Genomic DNA, 11,925 nt, shown 5'->3' with positions numbered 1-11,925 from the left:
TATTACAGCAGAGAAAAAATATTATAGTTTCAAAAAGTTATTAGTACCTGTGAAAACATACTGTTTGAGGATTTGGTCCCATTTCTGATATGCCTCAGAGATGCTGCCATACACACCAAGAACATTCACTGCCTCAGTTCACCCTCATGACACTTGCACACCTTGCAAGGCTGTCATTAGTATCTTCACTTTGTAAGAGGTCTGAGCTGGCATATCAAGCTGGGGTGACACCTTCCTCAGCTCCTAAACAGCAGCCTCTACCTACAGGGAATGGCACACAGACACCAGCACTGAGGGCAAGGGTTTGAATTTGGACTGGCATCTTCATGAGGAATCAGTGGGAAGCCAGGCAAGGAACTTGTCACTCTCTGAACCCCTAGACGGAGCAGGTGTTGCTCCAAGTCTACTGGCCACTTAATGCCAAGTTGGTGGAGGCAGGGTAGATACGGGGACCACCCATACTAGAACCCTAAAGTCAGGAATGGCAGTTTTGTAGAGACCCAAAAGTCTCACTCTTCACAATGGAATGACATCTCAAGCATTTCACCTGGTTTTACAAATCTCCTAGGACAGAAAGGCACATCTGAGAAGTGCCAAAGAGACCTAAAGCAGCTTGGTGATCAACTCAGGACAGGAAAGAGTAAGTGAACAAGCTGGAAACGTGCACCCCACTCTCAGGGGCTGCCAAATCTTCTCTTTAGAAAGCTTCTTTGGGAAGGGAGTGAAATTTCATCCCATTCCTATTCTGCCAAAGAGTTTAATTGCAGGCTTCAGACTAAATTTTCTAGACTGTGAGCAGAGCATAAAGCTCAGTCATCCTCTCCGGACTGTGACCCTCCTGAGCCTAATTCCCAGCAGGTGCAGGAAACAAACCCGAAATTCCATTGGACACATCCAAAGCCACAGCAGCTCCTGTCCCTCTTTTGTTTCAATTCGTTTAAAGATGAGAAACAAGCTCTGAGGAAGGCCCAGGACCATTTCTTCTAGCTGGAATCTGTCTCAGCCTCTTTTCCTGCTTCACCACTTGTCCGTGGGTCAAGGCTCAGAAGAAACATGGCCAGGGAGGCGGCGCTCACCTTAAGGAGCCGTGAAGAAGAGAGGGAGCAGCGTGACTCAGCCCTTCTCTGTTGTGGGTGGCTCCAGAGCTGGAAGCCAAGGCACCTGAGCCAGGAAGGGACGGGAGGGATCTGCTGAGGGTCTGGAGGAGGTCAGCTAGGACAGACTCCTAGCTCTCCTAGGGGAAGCTGGGAACTGGTGACTTTTGCAAGATGAGAACTCCCACTTGTCTCAAATGCAGAATAAAATTAAAGGTTTCAGTTTTAAAAGTCTTTCAGGGTGCCCACAATCAAGAATAAACAGACATCTGGTATTTTCAATGTGTCATAAAAAAAACCACAATGGGAAAATTCACTGATAGGCGTTAAAAAAAAAACCCCACAAAAACGGGGGCGGTGCCTATGGCTCAGTGGGTGGGGCGCCAGCGCAGGCCGCATATACCGAGGGTGGTGGGTTCAAACCCAACCTCGGCCAAACTGCAACAAAAAAGTAGCCGGGCGTTGTGGTGGGTGCCTGTAGTCCCAGCTATTCAGGAGGCTGAGGCAAGGGAATCGCATAAGTCCGGGAGTTGGAGGTTTCTGTGAGCTGTGTGACGCCACGGCACTCTACCCAGGGCGATAAAGTGAAACTGTCTCTACAAAAAAACCCCACAAAAACAAAGTAATTTTCCTCAGCAAAATCTCTAATTTCCACCCCATAATTTTAAAGGTAATCCTTTTCAGGAATATAGGTAGGTGGTATAATTCTTAGTAAAAGGCAATGTTCTGTTGCATTTATTTATTTATTTATTTATTTATTTATTTAAATTTCAGGACAGGGCAGAGCATTTGGATTAAAGAAAACCTTCAGGTCTGGAGCTAACCAAATGTGGGTAACAGGCCATGTGATCTGGGGGCACCAGTGACCTCCTGGAACTTTCAGTTCTCATGTGGGCAAACCTGGTGCTGGTCTGTTCCTCCCACGGTTGGGTTCCTGTGATGCCTGAAGCACTTGGCCCAGTGCCTGGCACACACAGACACTTGTTTTGTTTGTTTTTTTTTTTAAATAAATGATAGCTGTGTACATTAATGCAATCATCAGGACACACAGACACTTGTATGACATCATACAAGGACAGTAACCAAGGGTAAAGTTACTGACACATTTAACTCACATTTGAGCTATCTGTCTTATAGCTATTACTCAGTTAAAAGCAGAAAAAGATTAAATAACAAATCCTGGGGCTTGGTGCCTGTAGGTCAGTGGTTAGGGTGCCGGCCACATACATCGGGGCTGGTGGGTACAAACCCCGCCCGGGCCTGCCAAACAACGACCACTGCAACAAAAAAAATAGCCGGCGTGGTGGGCGCCTATAGTCCCAGCTACTTGGGAGGCTGAGACAAGAGAATTGCTTGAGCCCAAGAGTTTGAGGTTGCTGTGAGCTATGACATTATGACACTCTACTGAGGGTGACAGAATAGGACTCTGTCTCAAAAAACAAAACAAAACAAATCCTGGAAAAAAAGACCATAGTAAAAACAGACCAGGAGTTGAGGGCAGGACTGACTATAAAGGAATTTGAGGGAAAAATCTTGGGCCATGGGAACTGGCTTGTGGTAATGTGTTATGCTACATAAACTTATCAACACTTAAACAGTACGCATCAAAGAAGTAAATCCTATGAGTTTAGATTTTATCACCATCAACTGTTAAGAAAAGAAAAATCAGGAGATCTGGAGGCTGGACTCCATTCTAGATCTATTTAATAGTACTCTGATTGTGGTTACAGCATCTGCTCCTAGGTTGAGGCTCGGTCTTCTTACCTCTAAGACATTCCAGGAAGGTCTGGGGAAGGGGGGAGAGGCATCAAGGACAGAAAAGAGGAATGAAGGACTGGTGCATGCTCTGACATGGAGGGGACTCTAAAAGCATTATGCTGAGTAAAAGAAGCCTGGCACAAAAGACCACACAGGGTATGAGTCCATTTACACGACATGTCTGGAACAGGAAGATTAGTAGTTGCTCAGGACATAGCAGGAAGAGGACACCAGGGAGTGACAGCTAATAGATATGGAGTTTCTTTTGGGAATAAAAATGCTCTAGCATTAGATTATGGTGACGGTTGTTCAGCTCTGTAAATACATTAAACCGGTTGCACCATTTGCATTGAATGAGTGAACTTTATGGTGTGTGAATTATATCTCAATGAAGATGTTTTGGAAGACAGAATGAATGAAAGAGCCTCAACCAAAGACCTGTGAGGGGTTTAGGGTGTCTGAAATGGGCAGTGCTGACACAGTGAGGGGTGGCAAAGGAGGCTGAAGTGGCCAGGAGTCATGCAGAGTCATATGGGCCACACTCAGGAGCCTGAATGTTCTCTGGAAGGTAAGGGACAAACATCAGAGTTTCTAGGGGCGGGGAAAGCAACATATCACATTTAATTTTTAGAATACCACTGTGACCACAGAGGGCATGCTTGGATGCAGAAGGTTGGTGAGGAAGAGTAAAACTAGGGCAATGAGCAAGAGCAGAGCATTCTACAGGGCAACCCTGGCTCACTGTTCCTTTTCCTGCAATCCCAGGAACCATTTATGTTTATAAACACAAGTCACCACTCTCAAATAACTTATGCTTTAGATGGAAGGTTAAGACGCTCCCATAAATGATTACAATACCTGATGGAGTCTGGCAAATTTCTGAGGAGCTTCGATGCAACACTGAGTTTCAGACCACAAGTCACTGAGTCAGGAACCAGTGGTGCCATGGGTAGGGGCACAGCTAGAGCTTGAGGACAACTCTACCTTCTAGGTTACAGAACTAGCGGATATTTTCCAAATTGCAGAGAATCTCCTCTACCTTCCAGGCTATAGAACTAGCTGATATTTTCCAAATTGCAGAGAACCTCCAAATCTCAGGCTGGAAGGGATCAGAAAGGTCCTGGAACCACTCCCTATCCGATGCCTGAATTCCACCTACAGGACTCCTGACTTTCTTAAAGGCCCCCACAGATTTGTCACAAAGGTAGACCATTTATCTATCTTTGGATGCCCTAAGCCACTAAAGTTTTTTCCTTGAGCTTGGCTGCCGTTCCCAATACACATCTCTGCCATTAAGGCCACCTGGGCAGCTCCATCCTTCCATAGGCCAGGCCTCTGGTTTGTCAACACTGGCCGCCATGTGCCCTGCACTGGGTCTTCTCCCTAAGGCTACGCTGTTCCCACCCTTTCAACAGTGCTTCAGAGAGGTCTCTGGTCACTCTCAGAAGTCTCTGAGACTCTGGTCACTGGTCTCTGGTCACTCTCAGAAGTCACTAGCCTTCCTTGGGGGAACCTTAAAAAGTAACTGCCATAATTACCAGAGAATTTGGTCTGACCACTGCAGGGACAATAGACCATCCCTGGTCTATTAGTGCAGCTTAAGTTAAATATGATCACAGGCTGCCAGGGCACGTTAATGCAGATGTCACTGGCTGGGCAATAAAAATACTAAGTTGATTTCTCTCAAGGTATTATTAAAACACTTGTTTTCCACCCTGTCCTTAAGAAATAGTGTGCTCAGCCATTCCACACGAGAACTCACTTCTCTGCTCAGTTAACCCAGACTAGACAACCCAGGTAGTTAACCCAGGTGAACAGTCACACCTGTTCAGATGGTAGTGAACAGGAAAAGGGGGATACACAGAGCAAGTGGAGAAGTGCAGCAAAGAAAAGGAGGAGTTTCCAGAGTATCAGTAAGTCACACCAAGTGCTATTACTCTAGGCCTTTCTCAGGAGACAAAAACCAGAGACGTGATGTCTGAAACCTTTATCCACGAGTGCTATGAAGGACCTTGGAACTAAAGGGACTGGAGACGGGTGGTGCCTGTGGCTCAAAGGAGTAGGGTGCCGGCCCCATATTTGGAGGTGGAGGGTTCAAACCCAGCCCCAACCTAAACTGCAAAAAAAAAAAAAAAAAAAAGAAAGAAAGAAAAGAAAAAATGAAAGGGACTGGAGAGATGTCTATAAGGCCAGGTGGGTCAGGAGGGGAGGAAACCTGAGCAGAGCTCCCGGGACCTCCACATCCTGCTCCACCAAAGCAGGGGTGAAATGCAACGAGCCAGTGGACCTCTGAGGGCAGGTGCCTAGGAAGGAAGGCTCTGTGATCAGTAAGACGAGACTCAAGAGTTCCGCAGAGGCAAGCTGTGCATTTAACTGAGCTCTACATTTACTTGTTTATACCTCTCTGTACCACACACACACACACACACACACACACACAATCTGAAGCGCTATGAAGGGATAAACAGATTAAAGCAGAAATGTGTGAATAACAATCAGGACTGCGAAGCGGTTTCGTTTACCTTGTTCAACAGATGTTACCTACATTTCACAGCTGAGAAAACTGGGGCTCAAGACAATTAAGTAACTTGCCTAAGATTTTATTGTTATTAAGTGGCTATTAGATTTGAATCTAGATTAAAAAAATGCAACCTTTCTCCTCTCTGGATCCCACTGCCTGTACCTGCTGGCTTCTCTGTGGACACTCCCTACCCAGGCAGAGGGAGGACTGGTCAGGAGCTATTGGAAAAGTGACCTGGGCAGGTTCTTTATTCTCCCTGCTCCTCAGTTTCCCCAGTTGTGAGGTGGAGATGATCCTAGCACCTCCATCCCCAGGACTGTTATGAGGGTTAAATGAGTTAACACTGCTAACACACAGAACAGTTCTGGCACACAGAAAGCATTAAACCAAATTAACTAGTTAACTAAACTGGATGTGGACCTGTGTGAGTAGCCATCATCTGCAAGGTGTCAATGATACTGGGATGTCTCACAGTCACGACACGCCAGTCACCAATCCCACCCCGGTACCTTATTTACAATCATCTCTTCTTCTAGCCTGTGTTGAACATTATTGGATAATTTAGCCACTCTAATTGTTAGCACTTAACATGTCTACTGATTTAGACATGTGAAAGAAAAAAACGTTGAAATGCAATTTGATATCATTAAGACTAAAAACAAAACACAAGAAGGACAAGTGGTATTAAGAGCCTTTCTTTCCTGTTTTAACAACAGGTACACGGGCAGCATCAGGGCAAATTAACTCCATGACAGATGCCCTGCAGGAGGACCCAATCTTTTTTTTTCTGCCATACCTTAGAAGAAGAGGAGTTGTCTTGGGCCACACATTAAACACACAAACGCTAAGGAAAGCTGCTCACCAAAACAAGATCCGTGCATAATTTTCACAATATCTGACATCACACATAAGGAAAACAGGCCTCCAATAACCCACATGTGGCCTATGGGCCACAGGTTGGACACCCCTGCTACAGTGTGTCAAGTGGAGCCCTCCTCACTCCACACCATGGCCACAGTGAATGGGAGAAGAATACTGAAGGGCAGATGGGTCAGTGGCTATTTTTTTAGAGGGGCATAGTCTTTGGTTTTGGAGTGCTAAGATTAAGTGTTCTCCCTTATGTTTTCAAACTTTCATTAGTATTTATTTGTAACACAGTAGAGATGATCCTACGTATTGACAGTTTAAGTGAATGCTTGGAAGTGTTTTCATTTAAACCATAGCAATGGGATATCTAACCTTCACGCGGTCAGGGTCCACATAATGCGCTTTTTTCATGTCACATTCTTCAGTAGGATAATTTAACGTGAGAGTATAAATGATCCACAATACAAACATAGGCAATAAATATCTGGAAAACAATCAATTAGGTACAATGAAGTCACGTGATAATCATAAGGCATAATGTGAAATAAATGAAAATCGAACCCCAATCTAGTTTGCCTGCCAGAAAGCATAAAAGTACTAGCTTTAACTTGACCTCAGGGATGAAAGGAAGGTACCATTTCCTATTTTCCCAACAAGATAAACTAGTCACTTAGGACTGTCTTTGTTACAAGCAAATATAAAAAAACCATTTTTTTTTCTGCAAAGCACCATAATAAAATCTGAATCACAGTGCCAATTATTGGACTTAAAAAAATCAAATAATATTATTTATTTATTTTTAGGCTAGTCAAGTAAGTGAAGCAGTGGGAGTGGAGAAGGAACAAAGGAATCTGTAACTGGTTGTGATCAATTAGTTGTCAAGTAAGATTTGATACAGGATCTCAGAGTTAATGTTCTGTGACTTTAAAATACTATCGGTCCTTTGAAATAAAGCAAAATAAAACAATCTAAAGAATTCTTCCCAGAATTGAGACTGACAGTATCATCAGCTACCCTTAAGAACATTTAAAGTATTTTAAAGATAATTCGTGCTATTATGCAGTTTGACACACACAGAGGATCTGGAGAAAACAGCTGAGGCTACTCTTAGTTCCAGATATCTCATTTTTAATAAGCTTCCCAGTGACACTGACAAAAGTTAAAAAAAAAAAAAACTCAAGAAACTCAAGTTTAAATCAAAATGTAAGAACCACTGATTTAAATCATTCATTTTCTTGAAAAAAACAAAGGTAAGGAATAATCTTCAGGGGAAAACAATCCCTGAAGGACAGTTTAAAAAACAGCATCTAGCACAACATACTGTATATAATAGATGTTAAATATGTCTGGTTGAGGCTGATGACACTGTGCTGTTTTTAAGACTTCTCAGCTCTCCCTTCAATAGGGTTCCCAGGAAAGCCTAGCCACGCCCCTTCATTTTTCCCTGGGACTATGTTAAATGAACAAATGTTACCATCTGTGTAAAAAAGCAGGTTGGTGGAGCAGAGGAAAGCACATATACAAAATACTTCTCATCTACATAAAAAAACTGGTCACACTCGTTTTCTTTAAGTGTGGAGGGGAAATGTGGGCAGCAGGGATTAGCCTATGTTTCACCCAATCTCTTTATAACTTTTGAATATCCAGTGAACATAGTATTACCTACTCCTCTCTCTAGTCCCCAGCAAAGAGATGTCTCATTCAGTGCATGTAATATTTCTCTTATTTTGATTAAAAAAAGAAAGGAAAGAGTATTAAAGGTAAGCCCAGGATCGACAGCACTTGGCACACTGTACTATGTGATTCCTGGTGTGAGGCAGTCTAGCCCAGAGCATGAGCTGCTGGACTCCTGGTCTACCTTGTTGGTGGTCTCAAAGCTGACACCAACACAATGTCAGGCACATTGGAGGCCTCAATAAATACGTGCTGGTGACTACAAGGAGATTAAATATGATAGGAATGTTTACTCATATAAATTTCCTTTTCTCACCTTTCCCCTCTACACCTCCTAAGTTAGCAAAGTGAAATGAGAGACAAGATTTCAAGATTAGATTTCTATCTTTCGACATGCAAAAAGGTAATTTTCAACTTAGTTTGGTATTAAAAAAAGAAAACCTGACAAGTTTTTCCTTTATTAATTCTTATCCCTTACTAGGATGTAAGTAAGGGTGACCAGGCTGAAACACGCTGTCATCCTTCTATTCAATATTTAATAGCATGCAAGTGCCTTCAGGGAAATTTAATTAACCATATTTTAGATTAACTTAAAATAGCTAAGGGGAAAAGCTTTCTTTTGTTAAGTAATGGCATGGAGTGAGCACTGTAGGAGGTGTTTACTCAGCCACCCAGGCTGAGGTTGAGGGTACTGGGTGGCGCACGCTTCCCAAATACCGCTGGACACAGAAACCCGCTCCAGCTGCTCCGTGAATCCTGACTTGGCCGTGCCTTTGAATGACTCTTTGGCCAAGTATGCCTATCCAACATCAGCCAACTTTAGAGCAATAATTGAACTTTTCTCCCAGTTCGACACAGTTAACCCAAACCAGGGATTCTGCAGTCTGTGTGGTAGTACTTACTTGAATAACTTTTTTAACAAAAAGCTGGGTCTTTTCATCTTGTTTCGAGCTGGGGTGTACCATTGCAGGGAAGGCCTGGAGCAATCACTTCTTAGTTTCACACAGTTATTCTCACTTGGCATTGCTGTGAAGACATGAAAAGAGGACAGTGGGGAAAAAAGAGGAAGGAGTCAGGTGGGTTATGTTTTTCAAAGAACCTTATATGAGGTTCTTCAGCCACATGCACCGGGGCTGGTGGGTTTGAACCCAGCCAGGGCCTGCTAAAACAACAATGACAACAACAACAAAAAAATAGCCAGGCATTGTGGTGGGTTCCCATAGTCCCAGCTACTGGGAGGCAAGAGAATCGCTTAAGCGCAAGAGTTTGAGGTTGCTGTGAGTTGTGACACCACAGCACTCTACCAAGGGTGACATAGTGAGATTCTGTCTCCAAAAAAAAAAAAAAAAGAACCTTACATGATGCATCCATACCATGGAATACCACTTGGCAGTGAAAAGGAATGACCTATTTATACACACAACACCTTGGATGAATCTAGAGTTATTCTGAATCAATACCAGAAGGTTACATATTATATGATGATTCCTAACATCACTAAAGTAACAAAATTATAGAAATGGATAATAGCTTAGTGGCTGTCAGGGGTTATTGAGGGGAAGGTAGAGGTGGCTATAAAAGGGCAACATGAGGAACCCATGTGGCGATGGAAATGTTCTGCATCACCAATTGTGATTTGATACTATGGTTTGCAAGGTGCCACCTCCACAGGGAAAAGAGAAAAGGAAACGAAGTATCTCTGGATTATTTCTTACAACTACATATCCCTGAATAAGTTAAAATTGTTTTTCAAAAAAGACCCTTGTGCCAGGCATGGTGGTTCACACCTACAAGCCTAGCACTATGGGAAACCAGGGTGGGAGGATCACTTGAAGTCAGGAGTTCGAGACCAGCCTGAGCAAGAACAAGATGGAAAGAAGGGAGGGAGGGAGGAAGGGAGGGAGGAAGAGGGGAAGGAAGGAAGGTAGATTGTGTGTGGTGGAATATACCTATGGTCCCAGCTACTTAGGAGGCTGAGGCAGGAGGATGGCTTGAGATCAGGAGTTCAAGAACAGTCTAAGTAAGAGCAAGACCCTGCTTTTACAAAAGAAAAAAGAAAGAAGGAAGGGTGATTAAGGGGAGGAAGGAGAGGGAGGGAAGGGAGGGAACAGAGGAAAGGGGAGGAAAGGTGACAAAAAGAGGGAAGGGAGGGCGAAAGAAAAATTAGCTGAGCACAGTGGAGCACACCTGTAGTCCTAGCTACTCATAAGGCTGAGGCAGGAGGATCACTTGAGCGCAGGGGACTCTAGTCAGCGCCAACAGTCTTCCAAACAATAAATAAAAAATAATTTTAAAAGACCCTTTATATTTTAGAGATAAACAGAGAAATACTTATAGATGTAACTGCAGAAATAAGTTCTGCTTGAAAAACATCAAGAAGGGGATATGTAGGAGTGGCAGGAGGTAGGGGAGAACAGATGAAACAAGACTAGCTTTAGGCCAGGCATAGTGGTTCATGCCTGTAATTCTATTACTTTGGAAGGCTGAGGAAGGAGGATCACTTGAGGCTAGGAGTTCATGACCAGCCTGGACAACACAGTGAGACCCTGTCTTTAAAAAAAAAAAAGAAAGAAAAATTGGCTGGGTGTGGTGGTACATGCCTATAGTGCCAGCTACTCAGGAGGCTGAAGCAGGAGGAATTTGAGGCTACAGAGAGCTATTATCCTGCCATTGCACTCCAATCTGGGCAATGGGGTGAGACAGTGAGACCCTTATATTTAAAAACACACACACACACACACACACACACAATAAGAAAAGCAGACTAGAAAGCTAGTCTTAAAGAAGCTGACAATTGCCAAAGCTGAGAGATGGGTACAGGGGGTTTATTATGCCATTTTCTCCACTTTTGTGTATATTTAAAATGTTCCATAATGAAACTGTTTATAAAGAAAGCATTACATTGGGCTGGCATGGTGGCTCACACCTGTAATCCTAGCACTCTAGGAGGCCAAGGTGGGTGGATTTCCTGAGCTCACGAGTTCAAGATCAGCCTGAGTCAGAGCGAAAACTCGTCTCTAAAAATAGCTCGATGTGGTGGTGGGCACCTATAGTCCCAGCTATTTGGGAGGCTTAGGCAAGAGAATCACTTCAGCCCAAGGGTTTGAGATTGCTGTGAGCCATGATGCCACAGCACTCTGAGGGTGACAAAGTAAGACTCTTGTCTCCAAAAAGAAATAAAACATTAAATTAAAAGCAGTAGAAAAGTGTCACATTAAGAAAAGAGGAGAAAAAGAACATGGTATGGCTATTTTAAGTGAAACTTTCCTTTAAAAAAAAATATGTTCTTGGGTATGCCTGCCTACTTATTCTTTTTAATTAATTTCCTTCTCAGTTTTTCACGTTTTAAATAATATTTCAAGGGTATTGTCGTAGAAATTGCTATGTCTTATCCTGTATCAGTTTTCCTTTTCCTCTCAACTTAGTAGAACACCAGATTTTCAAGACTACATTTCCCAGCCTTCCTTGGAGCAAGGCATGGCCTCATGACTAAGTTCCAGCCAATGGGATATGAGCAGAAGCATCCTGGCAATTTCCAGGGCGCATCCCTTGGCATACTCCCAGCCTCTCCTCCTTTCCCTTCCTCCTAGTTGCATTACAGAAACATCGAGCCACTCTACACCACACAGGGACAATATTATCCAAGGACAGTGAAACAACAAAAGAGAAGACTACTGGACAGTGCTGCCATTCCACCTCTGAACTCTTCTATTTTAGATGAATAAAATTCTGTCTAGTTTAAGCAATTGTTAACTAAAAGTAAAATTATATCTCAACTAACACATGTGCCAATTACTTTTATAATAGTTATATATTAATTTAAGAAATAATGTCTTCACTATCTTTAGTCTTTCAGTCAGAAGGAAGAAGTAATATCTCATTATGTACTTTATATCTCCGATTAGAGTTTTGCCTTTTTTTTTTTGCATTTTTTGGCTGGGGCCGGGTTTGAACCTGCCACCTCCAGTATATGGGGCTGGCACCCTACTCCTTTGAGCCACAGGCGCCACC

The 11,925-nt window shown here is 43.2% G+C and overlaps 1 protein-coding gene across 1 annotated transcript in view; it reads right to left on the bottom strand.

The window, feature by feature from the left end:
• Positions 1-11,925, bottom strand: part of ST3GAL5 (ST3 beta-galactoside alpha-2,3-sialyltransferase 5) — a 121,722-nt gene that overhangs the window by 14,553 nt on the left and 95,244 nt on the right. Inside the window, exons 2-3 of the mRNA XM_023518785.1 lie at positions 8,817-8,940; positions 6,613-6,724 (exon numbers count right to left, since the gene is read on the bottom strand). Coding sequence (XP_023374553.1) covers positions 6,613-6,724; positions 8,817-8,938 — 234 coding nt within the window. The 5' untranslated portion in view covers positions 8,939-8,940. The remainder of the gene's footprint in view (positions 1-6,612; positions 6,725-8,816; positions 8,941-11,925) is intronic.

The sequence above is a fragment of the Otolemur garnettii genome, unplaced genomic scaffold, assembly GCF_000181295.1.
Source record: "Otolemur garnettii isolate 467f Iridium unplaced genomic scaffold, OtoGar3 scaffold00147, whole genome shotgun sequence".
In the NCBI taxonomy this organism is placed as follows: Eukaryota; Metazoa; Chordata; class Mammalia; order Primates; family Galagidae; genus Otolemur; species Otolemur garnettii.
The sequence above is the reverse complement of the archived record's forward strand: the minus strand, read 5'-3'. Positions and strand labels throughout refer to the sequence as shown.